Below are 22,553 nucleotides of genomic sequence, written 5' to 3'. Positions count from 1 at the left end.
ACTTCCTGCCATGAATAGACTGCATAAAACAACTCTGACCCATCACTTACCCGATCACAAACATTATGTAGTCCTCCAACACATATATAAACATGTTAAACATCATCCAACTGTTGACCCCATCCAACATTCTGCTATTTTTCTCCATTATTTTATATTTGTTGAAGTACCACTTCCTTAAAAACCCAGCTCATATTTTATATCCTACTGATAGTCTTCCTAGATCACCCATGTCAGACTTCTTCTCACTCCCTCTCCTATATTCCCATAGCACAAGGGTGAAGCTCTTAAACACAGCATGCCTTGGAGTTATTTGTGCATACTATGTCCCATTTGGTAGACTATCACCTCCAGGAGAGTAGGGTCTGCATCTTTTCAACTTTGTATCCCCCATAGGACCCAGCAGAGAATTTTACACTTAGTAGATCCTCAATAAATAGTTGTTAAACTTGGTTGAACCCACATAATTTTTTTCTTTGTGGCAGATGCCCTAAGACAAAACATAAAATAAATGAATGACTTTTCTTATTTCCATTGCAATATACATGCCCTGGGCTAGTGGGTATTTGCAAGCCTGGTTTAGAACTTAGGGAAGTCATCAATCTAGGAAAGGAGAGGAAATACATTTTAAATCACAAAAGCAATATAGCCTTATATAAGGCCTTCTAGCAAAGCAATTATCAATGGCTCAATAACCCAGGTGCTAGTGTTATTATGAACAAAAGTCTGAGGGTGAGAGACAATGAGTGATCTTAACTTTTATATTCCATAGGTATTCAATTCAATGAAACATGTACAGATGGAAGGTTTAGATTTAAGAATCATATCTGTGTATTATAATGCAAATAATTGGCCTTCCTTCTAAAGAACATCTGTTGAAACATCTGAAAGCAGTTGTTTATACGGCTGCCAAAATGCTAAACAATATAATAATTCTCCAGTGAGGTTAGAAATATCCGGGGGAAGAAACATACTTTTTTATGTAGCTCTGTTTTATTAAATCTTGTTGTTTTTTCTCTAATATGGCACATAGGAGATGCTCAATAATATCTGTTGAATGAATAGCAGAAACTCATTAAACAGTTGTTGAATGAATCATCTTTTTTTTTTTAGACTTATAAGGTACATTTTCAGAAAACTGTATGCCCAAGTTTTACCACATTGTATACCATTTTTATTTGGCATAAATTTAAGTAATGCTGCTCTTGCCCTGAACATTATAAGATGTAATGAGCATGGATATCTATAAGAAAAACTATCTTAACACTGCAGAAAATGTATAAATAAACGTAGATATACAATAGCAGTATTTTTAATTATCTTAATATGTCACTTTTATTATTATGGGACACTTAAACTTTGAGTTGTGAGCTCATATAAATCATATTTGCTTCAAAAAACAAAATAAAATTTAAAATTCCTGCTAACGTGTATAGTTACGATATCTCTAAGAAGATTGTAACTTTGGATTTAAAAGCACCAAAATACTCTGGTATGTGCAGAAGATGACTGCAGAAGATGAAGAAGCCATTTCTCCCCATACCCCCTTTCTTGAATTTCCAGCAGCTCTTTCTTCCATACTCCTGTGTAAGTGAGGCAACTGCACTCCCCAAAGGCTGCCCAAATTTTACTCTGCCAAGTTTCAGCACAGAAAGAGCATGTTAAATAATACATGTGAATTTGAGTGTAACTAATAAAATTGGAACGTTAAATAGCAACATGCTTTTGAAAACCAGCCTCCTTGTGAGGACGTTCCTTGTGCAAGTCCATGGGAAATAATTCTGAAGGGAGTGATATTAATTAGTAATATAATTTATCTTCTGGAAGCCCTTTCCTTTGGTGGCCGCTGTGGTACAGTTTATAGGCCTCCAAACAAGTGCTCAAAGAAAATGATTCAAACCACAATTTCAGTTTTGTTTTCACCCTTGAACAGATAAGAGTAAAATTTATTTTGGTATATCTAAATTTTACACATGTCTCTCTATGGTGGAGGATTATGAAGTTATAAAAATATATTTATGAAGACTTTTTAATGAAATGGTAAAATGTCTGGGATGTAATAAGAGGATAAAAGATCAGGATCCAAAATTAAATTCATGGCTTCTGATTCCAGATTTCTTGGTTTCAGTTCTCACTGCCCTATACAAGGTACGCAACTATGGCAATATACTTAATTGTTCCGTGCCTCAGTTTCCTGAGCTACGCTATGAAGGTGATAGCAAAAATCATCTCAAAAGGATATAGAGTGTTCAAAATAGTGCCTGGCAAATAATCAATAACAAATTATTATTATTACTGATTCACAATAATTTCAAGTTTATAAAGGAAAAATGAAGAATGAGGAGGGTTACCTGGAAGGGAATTGGTAAAATGTTAATATGTGCTTCTAAATGACATGATTATGGGCAGTTCTTTTCTGCTTTGTATACTTTTCAGTATTTATTCTTTTAAAATAAACTCAAAGAATTAAGTTTTATGCATCAATGGCTTGATGGAAATTAAGGCGTAAATTTGGAATAGGTTAAAATGTATAACTGATTAGACTGCAGCATTAATGAAATATTAATTAAGCCTATTGTGATGTGACAGAATTAACATTTACCTTATTTTACTTAATTTTAAATACACTCTAACAAATTACTTTTTAAAGTTCAACCATTGTCAATTTTACATTCAGGAATAAAGTCAAATGTTTATCTTACTTAATTTTAAATACATTCTAACAACAAATTACTTGTTAAAGTTCAACCAATGCCAATTTTACATTCAGAAATAAAGTCAAATGTTTATTATAATGTCAATATTTCAACCTACTAAAACTAAAAATATTTTAATTTTTGATTTAAAAAATCCCACGCAAAAGTCCCAAAGGTGCCTTTCATGTTTAAGCTTTAATTAGCAACCACTTTGGTCTCTGACACATATTGTGCAGATATTGAAGTGTTAATATTACTGCAGCTTGATTACAAAAGGCAATGATTAATTTTAAAGCAGACAAAAAAGATATGCCCTGATTACAAAGGAATGATTAAGGTGGAATGTCAGACATTGCACATTTATAGCAGTCTTTGCCATCGTCAAAGGATAAGACTTTGTAAAAGTTTATATTTAGAATCACAGTTACTTTGTACTTTATAATATTCAGTGTTTGCGCCTTGGATACCGGGCATCCCTACTCCAATTGGGCCTAAGACCTTTGGGGTTCACATGCCCAGGGCAAACCTGCCCACCACGGGATGGTCCCAATGAGCCGCCGTAGTTTAAGTTCTCACAGGCAAGGCCCGACCTGAAGCACTGGCTCTAGCCGTAGGGAAGGTTTTGGCCGTGGGTTTTGTTGGCACGTACCATTTTGCTGAAAGACAGAGCACCTTGAGGACATTTCCCCTAAAATGAGAGAGGACTGGGATTGAAAGGCTGACTCCAGAAATGCCTGCTGCCCAGATGCCCTCAAAAGCCAAGGCCTTGGCAGCCATTTTTATTTGCCGTCAAAGCGAAAAACAAACCCAGGGAGGGACGGAGGCCTGAGTCAGGGGTTCCGCCAGGGTAAAAGGCAGACCTTGAAACTGCCCTCTTAGGGCGTGAGAGAGAAAAGCCCGGTTTGTAAACTGTAACGGGAAATAAAGGCTGAGGGCAGGAAGGGGCAGCAGCGGCCAGCGTCCCTAGACCCTCAGACCCCTCAGACTCCGTCTGGTGTCGGGCTCCATCTTCTTGCTGGGCTGGCAACAGACAGCTGGAGACGGGTCTATCTGGGTATAGTTCTAGAAGAATCCATCTTCGTTATTCTGCTTTCCAGGATCCTCGGGGTTGGTTATAAAATATTTAAGGGAGAGAAAGGGATCGCAGGAGCCAGGCGCTGAGATGAGCTTGGAGTCCCTGTTTCAGCACATCATCTTCACCGAGCATCAGGCGGAGGAGAGTCGCCGTTTGATGCGAGAAGGTCGGGGTATTTCTGTCGTTTGCGTGGGGCCTTTTGTCTTCTGGTGCTGGGTGCTTGGAGCAGAAGGAAATCCCGAAGGCAGTGGTCAGAGCCGTTAGGGGAGCTTGCTTGCCATGCTGAGGGAAAGACAGCTGAAAGGTGGCTTATCAGACGCCACCAAAATGGGGACTTTAGAAAGATTGATGTGTTTAAAGATTTAATTTTTATTACAGTAAGGTCGGAAATAACCAGATGTCGTGAAAAAATTAAGAAAGCAACGGAGAAGCTGAATGAAGAGAAAATCAAGCTGGACTCTAAGGTATTGAAATGTAGAGCATACTAATTATCACTTGAAAAAGCCTGCCTTAACTTGACTTTTGGGGGATATTTCACTGTTTAACCAGTTGTCCTTCAAGTAGGAAGCACATTACTCTGTGCTGGCTGTTTGAGTTCCATGTTGCCTGGTGATGTTTAAAGTTCTGAATCCAGTGACACCTTCAATTCCAATATGAATTTGCCCTAAATAAACTAAGGTAATGAAGAATTCATTTTCCATTTTGTGGGATGGTTAAGGTTTTAAAAGAGCACAATGTCATTAGAGGAATCATTATTCTACATATTTAATAAGCAGTTGGTGCAGTATATACATTTTGAATGATAATTCGTGTGCTATGTTGATATAACAATTGCATGTAAATTTCAAACAAGCCCCTGCCTTTAGTTTTAAAATTCTCTACCACATTTTAGACATGCCTTGCGTCCGAAGTATACCTTTTCCGTTAGCGTTTCTCTCTTTCCTGCAGCGTTTGTAATGTTCTGTTATTTTAAAAAGAAGCAAGAGAGTCTGATGGCTTCTTGAAGGATGGGTAGAATTTTGAAGAGGCAAATAGAAGGAAGTAGGAGGAGGAAAGCGTTCCAGACAGAAGGAGGAGGCAGATATGTGCAGTGCATATTGGGAAAGGAATCTAGTCAAAGCAGAGGGCGGATATCTGGGAATAGCAGAAAACCGTTGCAAGTTTCTGATCAGGGAGCAGTAAAAGTGGGTTTAGGTAGCCTAGTATGGTGGCACATGCTTGTAGTTCCAGTTACTCAGGAGGCTAAGGTAAGAAGACAGTTGTTCAGTTTAATGCCAGCCTGGGCAACATAGCGAGACCCTGTCTTTAAAAAAAAAAAAGGTAGTTTTAGGAGAATCTTTCTGAGCTCTGATTGGGAAGACGGGAGTAGACAATTAGGAAGCTAAGAATATTATTTAAGTGTGCCACAATGAAGGCCTCGCTATGGGTGGGGACAGAGAGTTATTCAAAAATATTTATTAAGTACCCAATGATGAACTAAACAAGCACTGTGTAATATGAAGTAATATGTTTGAGGAAGTCTGTTTGCTTCAAATATAACTATTTTAACTTATCACTGTGAGGAATTTTCAGTTTTCTTTGGGAATGAAACAATCAGAGAACACTTATCCATCTGGCGAATTTCAGCTTTTCTTTCCAAGTGTTGCTCGAACATCACCAATAAAGCCTTCCCATAGACATCTTGGTAAAATTTTAAAATTAAACAATGATACATACTTGTATTCATTTGTATCCCCCACTATTTTGTGAGCAGCGTATCTGGAATTTTTTTCCTTATCCATCTTTTATTCCCACTGCCTGTTATCTAACAGTATATAGTATACAGTAGTGTGTTGAATGAATTGAGTACTAATAGTTTGATAGATAATAGGGAGAGTCTTTTAAAATAGAATTTGTAACTGTTATTCAGTGAGATCCTTCTTCCTGTTTTGCCTGTGAATAGTAGGTAAACTAGCTGCTACCAGCAATGCTGAAAGCTGGTGGTATGGGCAAAACATTAAGAATGTTATGATGCAACTTTCTTTTTCTTGAAAAGGAATTAAGTCACTTTCAGGATTGATATCTAGAAGCTAATAGAAGTAATGGGCAAAATATGAGCACTTACTGTATGCAGGGACACTGTTCTAAATGCTTCTCCTGTATTAACTCCTTTAATCCTAACAGGGATCTTGTGATGAGATCCCATCATTATCCCCTTTTTATGAGTGAGGAAACTGAGAGGTAAATGACTTGTCCACGATGTATAATTCAGAAACAAACTACCATAATGAAAGTAACAATTGAGTAATAACAGCATATTTTATTAAAGCAGATTTCTTAAGCTCACTTTAAACATTTTTCTTCATGACATTCATGTATAATAATATATCTGAAGTTTTGTATCTTGTTTAGGTTAATATTTTTAAAAGCTTGCTTGTACAAGTTTTTGCACAAAATGCATTTTTCCTGGATTGGTGAGGATATTGACCTGATATATTTTTTAATGTTACTCTGTAATATTTTCTGTGTTAGCAAAGTTTTGTTTTGTCTGCAAATGGAAATGTAATTCGTTGATACATACACATACATTAAAAAATATTGATTCAGTTGTTTTTGCTAGAAAGAAGACAGAGAAAAGGCCTACCATTGTTTAGAAACATTTGTTGAAATTACTAATTAATATAGGTTCATAAGCATGCATTTCTTTTTAACTAGCTCATGTATGTGGGTAATAATACAGTTGTATCTTAATAATAAAATTAACATATGAGGGTCACAGTTCATACAATGCTAATTTATAATTGAAATAGTTTGATTTATATTATAGTCAAGATGGTATGTATATGTGCATAAAGATTTTAAAAGTGGAATCACAATTATAATGCAAATGACTAATGGGAAGAACTGAAGAACTAATCCTAAATTGATTTCTTGTTTCTTTTATTCTGAGTTAATTATATGTCTGCCAATAACAATGAAAATATATTTACTTGAATATTTGACTTGGCATTTATTGACCCATTTATCAAACAGTAGCAGCACAAGGAGAAACTATTAATAGAACATAATTTGAATAGAGCAGTGCTTGAGCTGTTGTACAGTGATACATTCAGAAAATTTGGGGGGCATTTATTTTGGATGTTGATTCTGGTCAATAAATGCATTTGGGAAGTACAGGATTCATTTTTTTTCTTTTATGTAAAACCTGGATAGCATGTAATTAGAACTTGAATGATAGCATTTGCCTTGCAGGGCTCAATGAGTCTTTTAAAATATATGGTTGCAAAAGTCTCAGGTTATATAGTATGAGTAGTTTATGAACTGGACAGCTACACTATGCCTGGTTAGGTTTGGTAATATGAAAACAGAAAAATGAGAACATGCCCTGGATTTGCGTTCATGCTTACCAATACACCTAAAACTTCTGATAGTTAAGGAAGAGTTGTATAGTATTGATGACAGGGCAAACCAAAATTAAGGACTGACAGAACATTGGTAGTTTCTTTTAAATGTCTAAAAGAGGTTCTTCTATTTTTAAAAATGGCATATAATTAAAAATTTTGACATTTAATTTTTATAAATATATTACATAAAACTCAATATAATGCCATATTCCCTTAAGAGGGAGTAAATGGAGGAACATTTGAGGCTATTTTGTGAATATTTTGTTTATTTTTTCTGTTTCCAATTTTACTTGTGTAAACACCATAATAATAAAAGAATATTTCATGAATTTTTAAAGGAAAATTGTATTGAAATAAAAAAGTAACTTAAGATGGCCCCATTTACTTCTTTACCTCAATATGTGTGTGTTCTTTTTTTTTTTAATTGGTAAAAGGAAACCTCCAGAACAGCAGGCAAAGTCATATCCTTTAGTACTGTATTAGCTAATTGGAGAAAGAACAAAATCACAAATTATTATCATTTATAGTATTGAAATGGAGTTTTGTAATTGGAGTGCTTTTTTCTTTCTTTACACTTAATCAAAAAAATTTAGATCCTACCAAAATTTAATTTTATAGTTGGCAATTATTCATTCAACAAACATTCATTGAGTAACTGCTAAATCACACTATGAATACTTGGCAAATAAATTATATAACTGCTTCCTTCCTGAATTACAGGATTGACATCAAGCAATTTCAACTATATAAACCTAACTGTAAACTCAAAATTTTTGATGTTCTCATTTAAAGAAAAAATTTGTTTCCATTTTCTGTATGAAATTCTATAAAGAAAGCCTTATCACATTTGTCATGAGTAATTATCCAAAACTTGGAAATAGGCAAAAAAGGTCACTGAGTGTTCTTTGAGTATTGTATTAGACATTGTCCAGTAGCTCACCTTCCTGAGGACAGTCAGGTTTATAGGGGTGTGAACCTTTTTACTGGGCTGTTTTTTTCTTGAATATGCCAATCATTCTTTGACCTCAGGGCCTTTGCACTTGCTGTTTCCGCTGCTTGAAATGCTGATTCCATTAGCTGTTATTCTGTTGTGCACGCTCACTTCATTTAGATCTCTCCCAGTAGAATCATGTGGGACTTTTAGTGCTAACACTAGGACAGCCCCATGCAAATCTTGATGGTTGTTTAGCCTAAGTCTCTGCTCAGTTGTCACCTTAGAGCATTATTTTTTTTTTTTTTTTTTTTTTTTTTTTTGAGACGGAGTCTCACTCTGTCGCCCAGGCTGGAGTGCAGTGGTGCAATCTCGGCTCACTGCAAGCTCCGCCTCCTGGGTTCACGCCATTCTCCTGCCTCAGCCTCTCCGAGTAGCTGGGACTACAGGCGCCCGCCACCACGCCCGGCTAATTTTTTTGTATTTTTAGTAGAGACGGGGTTTCACCGTGGTCTCGATCTCCTGAACTCGTGATCCGCCCGCCTCGGCCTCCCAAAGTGCTGGGATTACAAGCGTGAGCCACCGCGCCCGGCCAAGCATTATTCTTAAAGTGTGATCTCTGAGTTCAAAGGGGTCCCCAAGACACTTTCAGGGAGTTTGTAAGGTCAAGCTATTTTTATGATAATACTATGTAAAGGTACTATTTGCCATTTCTTTTTGCTAATGCACACATTGCCAGTGCAAAAGCAGCAGTGAGTAAAACTGTTAGCACCTTAACACAAATTGAGGCAGTGGCACCAAACTGTACTAGTAGTCATTGTATTCTTCACTGCTATGCACTCCCAGTAAGAAAACAAAAACCGCTAGCTTTACTTAATACTTTGATTGAAGTGTCAAAAATATTAATTTTATTGAAACTGATCATTGAGTATATTCATTTTCAATATTGTGTACAATCACATGGGAAGTACACCTAAAGTACTTGTATATTCCGACGTGCTACAATTGTCTCAAGGCAGAGCATGTGTGCAGTTGTTTGAGATGCAGCATGAGCTAGCTATTCTTTTTCTGAAACACCATTTTTACTTAGATAATTGACAGTCAAGTTGTAGTTATTTAGATTTGGGTGTTTGGCAAAATTTTCTGAAAAATAAATGAACTAAGCCTAAAATGTCAAGGCAAACATCTGACATTCGTATTATTATTTTGCCAATGATAATATGCAAGCTTTCAAACAAAAATTAGACTTTTGGAGGATTCCTATCTATCTTGTCACCGTAAGCTTGGCAGCTTCCTGATACTTAAAGATTTTTCTGGTGAGTTCGTTAGTGATATTAATGAATATGAATGTTACTTTTGAAGCAGTATGTTTCAAGATGTTTCAGAATGTTACTTTTGAAAGCATATTATGAAATATATCAACATTTGGAGGATCTGCATAATTCAGGGAAGCAGTAAGTAATGCATAAAGTTACAAAACTGTGCATAGATAAAAGGTAGACTCAAAGTGAAATGTAGACCAATGGATTTTATTATAACATAGAATGAAAAGTTCATTGAAATGGTTTCAGATTCCACATTGCAACTAACCTTTAAGGAGCTACCACATGGTGAATTTTGATATAGTATCAAAGAAGAATATGCACAATCATTTCCAACTACATATCTGTGCACTCCATATTCTCCAACTGAAAAACATTACAAAAGATTGAGTAGAAGCAGATATGAGAGTCCAGCTGTCTTCTTTTTTAATTTTTTATTTGTTTTTGTTTATTTATTTTTAAGAGACAGAGTCTCACTCTGTCACCCAGATTGGAGCTCAGTGGCACAACAACAGTTCACTGCAATCTCAAACTCCTGGCCTCAAGTGATCCTTCTGCTTCAGCCTCCTGAGTAGCTGGGACTACAGGCCTCTGCCACCCTACCTGGCTAATTTAAAAAACACATTGTTTTCTAAAGACAGGGTCTTGCTATTTTGCCCAGGCTAGTTTTGAACTCCTGGCCTCAAGTGATCCTCCCACTTCCGTCTCTCAAAGTTCTGAAATTACAGGTGTCAACCACCAAACCCGGTCTTGGCTGTCTTCCATTAAGCCAGATGTTAATGAGATTTGTAAAAAATCTATATGCAACTCCTTTCTGTAATTTGTTTTTGTTTTGGAAAGTCATTTTTAAATACAAATGTATTTAAAATGCAATTGGATTATTGTTATTAAATTAATGTTTAAAAATTTTTCAGTTTTAATTTTGATACAGAAAATATTTCTAGATATAATTAATGAAAACAATCAAACCAAAAGAAATTCTCAATAACTTTTTAGACCATGAAGAGGTCAAAAGACCTAAAAATTTGAGGCCCCCTCTCTGTAGAGGCCCCTCCCTGACCTCTCTATATAAAATATCATTACCATCTCTCCCTATCTCTATGCTGTGTGATAGGTACCACCTCTTGGCATATTTTATATTGATCTGTTTATTATTTGTCTCCCTCCAGTGGAATGTAAGCTCCACAAGGGATAGAAATTAATCTATTTTGTTCATTGCTGTCATTCCCAGCATCTAGAACAGTGCCTGAATAATAGTAGGTATTAAACAAACATTTAGTGAATGAATAAATTAAATTTTTTCTCATAGAATTCTGTTTTCTTTTTTCCTCTGCCTTGAATTCTACTTGTTTGATTTGATGCCTTTCTTACATGGTGGTAGATTTTCTTATTAACTTTAAGATTTTTTATTGATTTTATTTTATTGAACTTATCTTTAGAAGAACTTATCTCTCCTGGCTGTTCGACATATTCCTTTGATAGAAAAGATGTCTCTAAGAAGCAGTTTCACCCCTGCTGCCAGGGCCTCACAGGTTTCCCCTATTAAGGACCAGTTTTTATGTTAAATTCTGAGCTCAGGATTTCTGCACTGTATGGATAAGAGATTTTGAATCTTACACCCATCTATAGAATAGGCTCAGGGTTCAAATTCTCAGGATATGGCTCCTTTTCCACTCATGGCTCAATGGGATATAGCTCACTTATACATTGCATCTCTAGGGCAACAGGTGGAGCTTTGTTTCCATCTTTCATAACTGTCATAGATATTTCTCAATTCCTGAGAGTACAATGAGTCCAACCCTGGCTCTCTTTGCCTGTGATTTTTGTTCTGTGGGCATTTAAAGCCTGATCCCTAATGCCTGTATCCTTTCTGAAAGATGCTCCTGTGGGCTTGAATTGTAGCACACCATCCTTACCCTGAGCTGTCTCTTTGTTTCTTGCATGAAGATTTCCCTCTCCTCCTTTTGGCTTAGCTATATAAATGATAAATATTTTAAATGTAGTTAGATTTTATCTAGCATTTCTCTGTGTTTGGAGTAGAAAGTAAGTCCTTTCTACTTTTGCTTTTACTGCCGTATTAACCATAATTCTGCACTATAAAGTTCTTCAGTGCCTCATGTTGTCATTCTTGAATTCTTATTTTTTATTTGTTATTTGATGAGTCTGTGTAATTGTTTGTGATTTTGTAGGAGGAATTTGTGAATGATAGATCTTCTAAGCTATTAATATTTGAAATTTCTGTTATCTTCACACTTGCATGGAAACTTATCTGTACAGAATTATTGAGTCAAACCTTTTCTACAGCATTTTGTGGATCTAGCACTATCATATTCTGAAATTTATTAATGCGGAAGTATTGAAGTCAACCTGGTTTTTAAAAATCCTTTTTTAAGGTAACAGGTTTTGTTTTCTTCCCTGATTGCTCCTGTGATTTTAAACAATCTGTAATTCCAAATTTGGTACAGATATATCTATTTTTTTTTTCTGGAACAAGGGTGAGCCTTCCATTTTAACCTCAGCTATTATTTCATAGAGTTTGTTTTCAATACACCTATTTCTTATAATTTAGAAGATCTTTATTCTCTTTTCTCTGAATTGGGTCCTCAGAAGTCTGGGAAAACTTTGTATACTTTACATCCCTAATTCTATCTTTTGCAGTATTAGTTTAGTTATTTAATGCTCTCTGAAAATTTAAATCATGTGTTGTCTTCTCTTTTTTAACACTTTAATTTTCTGCCTTTTTAAAAATCTCAGCTTGTTTTGTTTTTATCTTTTTCTGCTATGTCCTTCCTTGCTCTTTTCTAGTGGACATGTCTCTGTTTGCACCCTCTGAGGAACAGTAAGTAATTGATTACAATTTTTTTTATCCTGTGCTCTTCACTGTAATCTTTTTACAGTAATTCTCTTTATTTCTTCTGTTAACAGTAGTTTTCATAGGATTCATGTTGTTATTCTGTGAGATTTGTTCAGACTTGCAATTTGCCTATAAATACAATATATAAATTGTTTTTTCTCCTGTTCTCATTTTCTTGAATACTGGAAGAATCAGCTACTTTCTTAGAGCTAAAGCTGGTTGACAAGCTGATGTGAGTACCCCCAGCCCAATTTCTAGTGTTCTTGTAGTATAGCTTTACTTGATGAGATATGATTATTTCTTGCACATGTGCCAAGTTTTCTTATTTGTTGAGGAAGATGTATGTTTTAAAGAATGTGTGACATTTTATAGTTCTTCCATTAAAAGCAGTGCATGAATAAACACTACCTCGGCATCCCTTTGTTTTGTATCCTGACTAAGATGTGTGGTGATAGGTAAGGTAATGTACTGCCACCTGAGTTGTCAAATAACACAGAAGTTATCTTACTTTAAAGTTGCTCCCCAGGAAGAGTCTTTCAGATTAAAAAGTATCATTACAAAATGTTCTTGACCAGTCAGTATTTGTGCTTGCTCGTCTTTCCCTAATCAGATTACTGTCTCACTGAGATGAGCAGCTTTGGAGGAATAGGAGTTTTATTTGAGGAAAAGAGGAAGAATAATTTTGCAGTTTAGGAGTTATTTTGAAAAGAGTTGACTGTGGACTTTGGAACAGGAGGTGAGTTCGGAAAAGGTGAGTGGAAAGATCAAAGGCAACTGGCTACTTAGAGCTGTGCCTGTAATCTGATGCTGATAGGAAGAATTTCTCATGTAGGCTTTGCTGCATATATGGTCTCATGGATTGTTATTGCCTGAATTAATATTTCAAGAAAAGTTGAAAGGCTGTATACCTCAGTTTCCTTTGTTCAGAGGAGTTCCACGGTTTCAAATGTAGTCTAATTTCTTCTGGTTAAAAATTCCTCCCAAGAGAGATAGAGGAAGGAAAGGGAGAGATGGGACCACCACGGTGAGCAAATGGATCAGATTATTACTCTAAAATGTTCTTTTTGTTCTGAGCTCCCGCTCCTCCCCGTCTTTACTAAGATTTCTTGCTTATGTTCCTACTGGAAGAGTGGGTTTTATTCCTGGGAAATTCTGAGGACTTCTCCCATTATATTTGGTGAACATGCAGTAGATTGCTTTTCAAAATTAAAAGTTTTATTGTTTTAACTCTTTATAAAAGTAGTGTTTATTTATTGCAAATTATTCCAAAAATAGAAATTGGCAAAAAGCAGAGTGAAAATCACCTATAATTCCACCACACAGTTAACATTTGCATAGGTTTTCTTTCAAATTTGTTTAAATGGATTTATATTTTTCTTAAATAATTTGCTTTTTTCTATTTACTGTAACCTAGACATCTGAGTAAATATATATATATATAATAAGCAATTTTAATTGCTGCATAGTATTCCATTAAATGTTATACTATATTTTAACTAATTTCCTATTGATAAGTATTTACTATTGTATTAATAAATTACTATTTCTATCATCATTGCAGTGATAACCATATACATATATCTTTGTGCACTTATCCTAGCTTTTTAGGGTAAAGCCTTAGAAATCAAATTGCTGTGTCAACGGGTCTGTAATTTTTAAGGCTTTGATTATTTTTAAATTGTCCTCCAGAAAAGTTGTTCCAGTTTTATTCTCACAGTTTTACTACTCATACACTGGAAATTAATATGTTTTACAAATATAAAAATGGCATCTTTTTAGTTTTAATTTGAATTTTTTAACTTAGTATTTTTAATTTATATGTATATTTACCTATTTCTATCCTGTCCTAGGCTTTTCTGATTGGCATCTAGCTTTTTGTTATAGATATTCTTTCTTTATCATTTGTTGCAAACTTTATTATTTGTATCTTGGCTTTTTATGACATGATTTTCTGGTAAAAGTTTAGAGTTTTGTGTTGCTGGAAGTTTTAATGTTTTAGTTTGTTTCCGAATCCATTCTAGGCTTGGATTTTTTGGAATTTTCCCATTCCAAGATTTTAAACAATATCTTTTTCTAATACTTTCATAGTGGTTTTCTTTTTTAAAATATTTTAAAGAAAAATGACTGTTGTCACCTGAGTAAATGTCACATGTTCCCCATTGATCGGAAACACTGTCTTTATGATACAGTATTATGCATGTGCGTGTGTATATCTATACTTGTATCTGTTTTATATATTCTATACTATTAATCTATTTGTTTTGGCACCAGTGTACTATTGGCTTAAATATATTAGCTTTAAAATATCTTTGGTCCTCTGGAAGGGTAATTTCTTTTTCAGAATTTTCCTGATTCTTTTCACGGTTTATATTTCTAGATAAATTTGAAAATCATTTTGTCAAATCAAAAAAGAACCAAAATCATTGGGGTTTTCATTAAGATTGCACTAATTTCATGTTGTAATTTATGAAGAATTGATATCTTTATAACTCTGAGTCACACTTAAGAATATAACATCTTTTTCTGTTTATTCAGATTTTCTTTTATGTTCCTCAGTAGAAGTTTTTCATATAGGTCTCAGATATTTCTTATTTGTGTATTTTGTTTATCTTGATTTTGCTGTCACAAGTGGGATATTTTCCATGCTTTTTTTCTGTTTGTTGTTGGTAACTAGAATAGATTTTGGTATTTATTTTGTTACTAGCTTCTTTACTAAACTCTTTTTTTATTTCTTGACAGTTTCTCTGTATATTTTCTTGGATTAATATATAATAAGGGGGCCAGGTGCGGTGGCTCACACCTGTAATCCCAGCACTTTAAGAGGCCGGCGGGGGGGGGGGGGTGGATCACCTGAGGTCAGGAGTTCGAGACCAGCCTGGCCAACATGGCAAAACCCTGTCTCTACTAAAAATACAAAAATTAGCCAGGCATGGTGGTGTGCCCCTGTAATCCCAGCTACCCAGGAGGCTGAGGCAGGAGAATTGCTTGAATCCATGGGGCGAAGGTTGCAGTGAGCCAAGATCGTGCCACTGCACTCCAGCCTGGGCGACAGAGTAAGACTCCATTTCAACAACAACAAAAATATATGTTTGTATATAATATTTAATATGTATAAATATGTATTATGTCTTATATATAATAGTGTGTAGCATATATTATATGTGACATTATATATTATATATATTACATATGATACATATGCAATAATAATAAGGCCACTGTGGCTGGAATGGGGCAAGTGAGGAGGTGACTGATAGGAGAGATGGCTGGAGAGGGAGTGAGGGGGTGAAAATCATGTAAAGCCTTATAAGCCATTGTCAGGTGGTTATTTCCTTCCTTGCTAACTATATTAGGATTACTATGTCATAGCAAGTTATTCTTTAAGCATTGCCTCTGTGATTTGGGAAAGTATAAAGATAGATCTTTTTTACAAAAACCTTAATGTCTGCTATCAATACAATATTCATTAATGTAGCTTAGTATTTAGAATGTCTTTTATCATATAGTCATAATAATGATATATTTTTCCCAATTGTTATGGTTTTAGGAATGTGAAATTTTCTACATAACTCTTAGTTTTTTTAAAATGTAAAATTGGCCTATTATGCTATGGGGCAGATTATTTAATCAGCAAAATGCCAGTTCCTCAAGGCTGAGATTATTTTTAACAACAGCAATCACAACAAAGAAGACCTATGTACTTTGCTTGCATAGACCCTAACATTAATTTTAAATCCTCAGTCATTTTCAATTTTTAAGTTCTTCTGGCAGAAAAATACCTAAAGGCACCCAGGCAGCAAGAGTAGTGAAAAGTTACAAATCATGGCTTTGCTGGAAACTGACCTAGTTGACCAGATAAGTCAGCTCACTGGGAAAACTATAAGCTCCATTAAAAAATCAAATATCCCAAGAGGAATAAAACAAGGAAAGGAAAAACAGTCTTTATTGCTGAGAGAAGCAGAATTAACCAGGGAGTTGGCACTACTATAAATTAGAATTTTCCAAAACAGCAGTATTTTCTGACAAAGCTTGGCTATTTGATTCTAGATTTTTTTTTTTTTTTTTTTTTTTTTGAGACAGAGTTTCACTCTCGTCGCCCAGGCTGGAGTGCAATGGCACAATCTTGGCTCACTGCAACCTCTGCCTCCCGGATTCAAGAAATTATTCTGTCTCAGCCTCCTGAGTAGCTGGGATTACGGGTGCCCCCACTGCACCTGGCTGATTTTTGTATTTTTAGTAGAGGGGGGTTTCACCATGTTGGCCAGGCTGGTCTCAAACTCCTGACCAGGTGATCCACCTGTCTCGGCCTCCCAAAGTGCTGGGATTACAGGTGTGAGCCACTGTGCCTGGCCTATCACTTTAAGGCTGTGTGCAAATATATTTTTTCATTTCTAGTAGGAGGACAGATAGAAATGAAAAAGAGAAAATTTTATCACTGCCATTAGGAACTTCCCACCCTTTTTTTCATATTGTCTATATTCTTTTGGGATCTTAGTGGATAACTTAGGACACAGAAGCAATGGATTTTTAAGTTTTTATTTACTATAAAATAAATGGTTCAAGCTACGTAGATATAAAATATTGCCTCAGTTCAAACCTGACTCAGATATATTTAGAAATATTTTTATGTCACACTCTAACATTTTATGTATTATCTTCCCAACTCTGATCTCCACGCATTACCTTTGTGACAAAAAAGAGGTGAGAAGATTTTCTGATGATTATTTATTCATCTTTTGATCCTATCAATACATTCAGGGTTATATTTGGAATATTTACTTAAATTTTACTTATCAGTAGATTTAGTTTTCAAACGCAGGAACATAAAAAATAAGAAATCAGTTGGGACAACAAGAACGAAAGGAACCATCTGAAACATTCTACGAATAGGAGACTGTGAAGAGCTTTTTTATTTCTGAAGAGTTAGTAACTTATACTTAACAAAGAGGAACTGGGCAGATTCAAAAGTTTTTGTTTCCTTAGTTCCACTAAAATATGAAGGCAATATATTAATAATAATAGGCCTCATGTAGCTTCTGCAACCTTGATCTATTGTTGTCCTTAACAATGTGAAGCAGTATATTATAGGCCTCTATTCTTGTCCTTCCTGACTTTAACTTTCCCAAACTCCTGCCGCTTTCTCTGTCATTCTACTTCTCGTACTTACCAAGACTTTTGTATTAACATTTTTTAACCGTAGATCCTATGTAAATTTGAAGATTAATGTACCGTAATCTTTCTGTAGTTATTGACTCTCTGGGACTCTTTAGATCTGGATTAAAAGAGGCAGATATGGAAGTAAATGATAAAGACAGAAGGTAAGACAGAAAGGGAATGAAGAGGAGATAAACTAATAATAATAAAAACAAAGAAGCAGAGAACTTAAAATGGATGATTTACATAAAATTTTAGGGAAGAGGAAAATTATGGATATGCCCTTTTTATAAATCTTTAGAACAGCTGTCTACTTTTTAGTTTTTGGGATATAGATTTCGTTTTTTAGGTAATGGTAAAATATTCTGGTTAAGTGCCAATATGTCACCTAGCTCTTCTTAATATTGGTTATTCTCCCTTTTAAGAAAGAAGACGTGGGCTCAGTGGTAATTTAAGCTCTTAGTCATTGATAGCTGAAAGATAGCACCTTAATTTCTGAGTCCTTAACATAAGGCTTTCCTGAATTTGAATAATAGATTTGCTTAAGTCTCATTTAGAAATTCGTTAGTTTGATAAGTAATATTTTCCTCATTTTTGAGTTTTGGGTTTGACATGGATCTTTTACAACAGATCAGTGGTATACGTGGACTTAAGAATTCATGAATTGCGTTTCTGAAGGGCATAATACTTGAAATACCTAAGTAGATTAAACCCACATTTATCCAGCACATTATTTGGTCTCTAAAGCATTTTTTGTGGACATTCCTGGGCCATGTCCACAACAGTAACTCAGAGTTAGGTATATACTGCGAACACCCTTCTCAGTAAGCTCTGGTGGATCTAGGATTTGGTAATTTCCTTAAATGTTTATTAACCTTATATATTTTCAACTCACTATCACACCTTGAAGTCTCTTTCTGGCTCTAGAATTATTTTTTCATTACTTTGAAATAGGTCTGACATTTCCATGTTAACATCATGATTTAGAAGAAAGAAAGGCAGAAGACCTGGATTTTAGTCCTGGATTTGCCTCTAATTAGTTATATAGCCTTTGTTAAGGTGTTTAACTTCTCTGGGCCTCATTTTATTATCATTTACATAATAAATATTAAATAGTCATGAAATATTTTTTATTCTGAATAAATGTGGTAGATTTCATGATCATACCCTAGTTTCCCTTTGTTATAAATTTCTATATGATTTTATGGATTTGGCTATATGTTTTCTAATTTCTGTCTTCTGAGACAGAAAAATACTAACCACCCTGTTATTCCTTCCCCCAATCTTTAAAATATTATCTCAGTTCCTTTGATTATGTGAATTGTACCTCTCTAATCTTTCTCTATTGATGCCTTTCTTAAAATTGGGTTGATGAAAACAGTACCAAGTACTGAAGATATGGGCAGATGGGCTACAATCTTATATAAATGTAAGATCATATTTTCTGTTTTATTTCAGCTACTTTTTTAATGTCAATATTTCTAGGACGTTTTAGCCGTAATATTTCAAACTGTCTCTGAAGCCAACCCTTTTGCCTCTGGACTAGACTATTTCTAAGCTCTTTACACTATTCAGTATCTTCTGGGACAGAGATTTCACAACCTGTCTCTCACCTTGAGGAAGTTCTTATAACTACCATAAATCTTGCTTTCTGCAATTTAAGTTGAATTTATATCCTTTTTATTTTCTCTATAGAGATGGGAACAGCCCCAAACTGGAAATGATGCTTTCTTATGAGGGCTAGTACTGAACATAGTAGAAAAATTACAGTATTTCCAGTCCAGCATCATTTTTAGCTTTTATATATTAAAGCTTCCTGACTTCGTTTCAATATTCCTCTCTCAGGAGATGCTATTTTTTAAGGTCCAGTTGCATGTCTAACATTAATGTTTATTATACCTTTTGCTACTTAGAACCAAATGAAGTATTCAAATAAAAAATGAGTTTGAGCAATTCAAATCAGTTCCACGGTTTCTTTTGTGCTTATTACAACTAAAGGTCTTTAGCAGATTCGTTTTTTATTTGATATAACTATAATCATGGGACTGGGTTTTTTGCCTCTGCTTTGTAGATTTTATTTTATTATTTTATTAGTCATATTATGTACATGATTTATTCATTCATATATTCCTTATAAACTGTGAAAATAGAAACTTATTATTTAAAAACAGTCTTAAAGCGGATTTCAATGTGTGTATTCAAAAAGCTTTAGTACCTAAGCTAACAATTCTTCTAGGTATTGAGAGGAAAAAGAAAGCACATTCTCTGCCCTTGAGGAGCCTATAGTCTTATTGGGGGAAGAGATTATAAAATTGTAACTATAAAGTACTTAAAAAATAATACAAGATAGTGTATATAAAATAAGATGTTTGATGCTAATTTTATTTTGCATTTTAAAGATTAATACAGAATATATTTTATACTAGACAAATCTGTTCTTTTACCTAAGGCACTCTAAAATGTCTAATTAATTGTTTTATTCTGATTTCTGTTTTTGTACTTTGAAGGTTCAACAGTTTTTTGAAAAATCCTTCCTCTTACAGCTTTTGAAAGCTCATGAAAATGCCTTAGAAAAACAGTACAGTGAAATTACAAACCATAGGAATATGCTTCTTCAAACCTTTGTAAGTTTCCAGCCACCCAGAAAAATCTATTTCGCTAATTATGTAAAAAAGTATTCAAATATACTTAAGTATACTTTTAGAAAATTATCCATGTGCATATTAGCAGGTAGTACTGCTCAGATACAGGAAAGTATTAAGTGCTATTTAAAACCAATTGGTAGAGTAATACAGTTTGAAAGAAGTGTATGGGCAGGGATGTAATATAGCACTTATTTTCAGTTGTAATAAGCACAAAAGAAACAGTGGAACTGATTTGAATTGCTCAAGCATTGAGATCTTGGATAAAATCCTTTTGAAAGGCAGAAAGTTTCACACTTTAGGCATATTTATGGATGTGGCTAAAAGGATGGATATTGTTCATCTTTTTCTATTAACTCAGAGCCAACAGCCTGAGCAATAGTTTTGAGTGACAGGGCCAATTTAGAAATATGACTTGTGATTAATTGACATTTTAAAGAAAATACATTTAAAGATATTAAAAATACATATCTGAAGTCAGAACCAACACACTTGGTGGTTTGAAATGACATGGCCAGTTTGAAAATGTGGCTTAAAATTCATTGACATAGCTTAGAAAAATATGGTAATGTTTATATTCTAGCATTGTCAAAGAGTTTAGGTTTTTGCATTTTCCACAGTTTTTGGAAATTCTTATTTACCTGCCATGTTGATACTTCATAAAATGTAAACTATTATTTAAAACTGATTTTGAAGTGAATATATGATTTTGCTTTCATCATCCACATTTTAAAAGGTTTTCTTCGCTATCCTCATTTGTTTCTTTGTTTTCCTGTAAGACAGTAATTCCTTTAAGTGTAAATTTTAATTTTTCAGTTTGGTCATTTAATTACTTTACTCTCCAGTTTTATATTAGAATTATAAAATGTAATATGATTCTGAATTTTAATACACAAATAAACAGATATAATGATGAGTGGTAGAATATCTATCTCAATAATTCTCCCAAAACTTTAAGGTTAAATCTTTCATCTGAAGATAGTTGTTACTATAATAATAGCTTCTGTTTTTTATTAATATCACTGTGAGAAAAAAACATTTTTGCCATAATACCAGGAAGTATCATTATATACTTTCATTGTTAATAATTCCAAATGATTATATTTTAAATAATTAAGGAAAATATTATTGCAACTAACACTTATATTTGATCTTTTATTTATGTTTTTCAGGAGGCTATAAAGAAACAAATGATAGAGGAGGAAGACAAATTTATTAAGGAAATTACAGACTTTAATAATGAGTATGAAATAACAAAGAAAAGAGAGCTTTTGATGAAAGAAAATGTCAAGATTGAAATATCTGACTTAGAAAACCAAGCAAACATTTTGAAAAGTGGTATGAATAAATATTATCACCTCATTTGTCTTGCATTAATGAAATTAACTTATTTTGAATGAATGAATTTTCCAAAAATTTAACTTTTTCATGAACAAATTGGGTTATTGCATAGCGATTCTTTTACTTTTATTGAGCTAATGAAGATGTATCTTCTACTGTGAGCAGTTTCAAATGATTTAGAAGTATATGTGACATAAGCATTTGGTCATTAATTTAATAAATAAATATCTGTTATGTGATAGGCACTGTTCTAGGTCTTGAAGATATAACAGTAAAAAGTGGAGGAAGAAAATATGTAAGCAGACATTTACAGCACAGTGTGATGGAAGCTACAGTAGGGATTAGGATTGGTGCCGTAATCCTGCAACAATCCAGTGTAAGCTGGGAAATAAGTTTACACAGTGGAGTGGAGAGAGTTTTATTTCAGGAACACTAGTGATAAGGTTTGGGTCTGTGTCCCCACACAAATGTCATGTGAAATTGTAATCCTTTATGTTGGAGGTTGGGCCTGGTGTGAGGTGATTGGCTCTCGGTGCTGATTTCCCCTTTGGTGCTATTCTCATGACATTGAGTGAGTTATCGTGAGATTTGGTTCTTTAAAAGTATGTAGCACCTCCTGCTTCTCTCTGTTCCTTCTGCTCTGGCCACGTAAGATGTTCCTGCTTCCCCTCTGCCTTCCACCATTATTTTAAGTTTTCTGAGGCCTCCCCAGCCATGCTTCCTCTATAGCTTGCAGAACCATGAGCTAAGTAAATCTCTCTCTCTTTTTTTTTTAATGAATTACCCAGTCTCAGGTAGTTCTTTATAGTAGTGCAATAATGGACTGATATAACTAGTATGTGGGTTATTGCAGTCTTTGATAAGATCCTGAATTAAAGCAGTTGCCAAATAGGGAAAGTCAAGGATAAATCCGTTTTCAAACTTCAGAGATTCTGTTATAGCATTAGCTTAACGTCCAGTATTTCCTCATCTAAACTAGGTTCAATTGCACATGAGGCTCCTTGGACGTATTTCCTTATGTAACTCCTTGAGTACATGTCCTCTTGATCTGAAGACCTCAGCCAAAGAAACAGTTGCCCTTCACATTCCCAATATACTGTGGTGAGATAGGCATAGGATAATCACTAGTGACACTTCTGTTCAGAAAGCGGGAAA

The 22,553-nt window shown here is 34.4% G+C and overlaps 1 protein-coding gene across 1 annotated transcript in view; it reads left to right on the top strand.

The window, feature by feature from the left end:
* The first annotated feature begins 3,273 nt into the window (after nt 1–3,273).
* Nucleotides 3,274–22,553, top strand: part of CCDC172 (coiled-coil domain containing 172) — a 55,778-nt gene continuing 36,498 nt past the window's right edge. Inside the window, exons 1-5 of the mRNA XM_003254987.2 lie at nt 3,274–3,459; nt 3,794–3,937; nt 4,150–4,235; nt 19,923–20,039; nt 21,230–21,395. Of these exons, the coding sequence (XP_003255035.1) occupies nt 3,859–3,937; nt 4,150–4,235; nt 19,923–20,039; nt 21,230–21,395 (448 nt within the window). The 5' untranslated portion in view covers nt 3,274–3,459; nt 3,794–3,858. The remainder of the gene's footprint in view (nt 3,460–3,793; nt 3,938–4,149; nt 4,236–19,922; nt 20,040–21,229; nt 21,396–22,553) is intronic.

The sequence above is a fragment of the Nomascus leucogenys genome, chromosome 3, assembly GCF_006542625.1.
Source record: "Nomascus leucogenys isolate Asia chromosome 3, Asia_NLE_v1, whole genome shotgun sequence".
NCBI classification, from domain to species: Eukaryota; Metazoa; Chordata; class Mammalia; order Primates; family Hylobatidae; genus Nomascus; species Nomascus leucogenys.
Note: the sequence above shows the minus strand (reverse complement) of the source record. Positions and strands in the feature narration are given on the sequence as shown.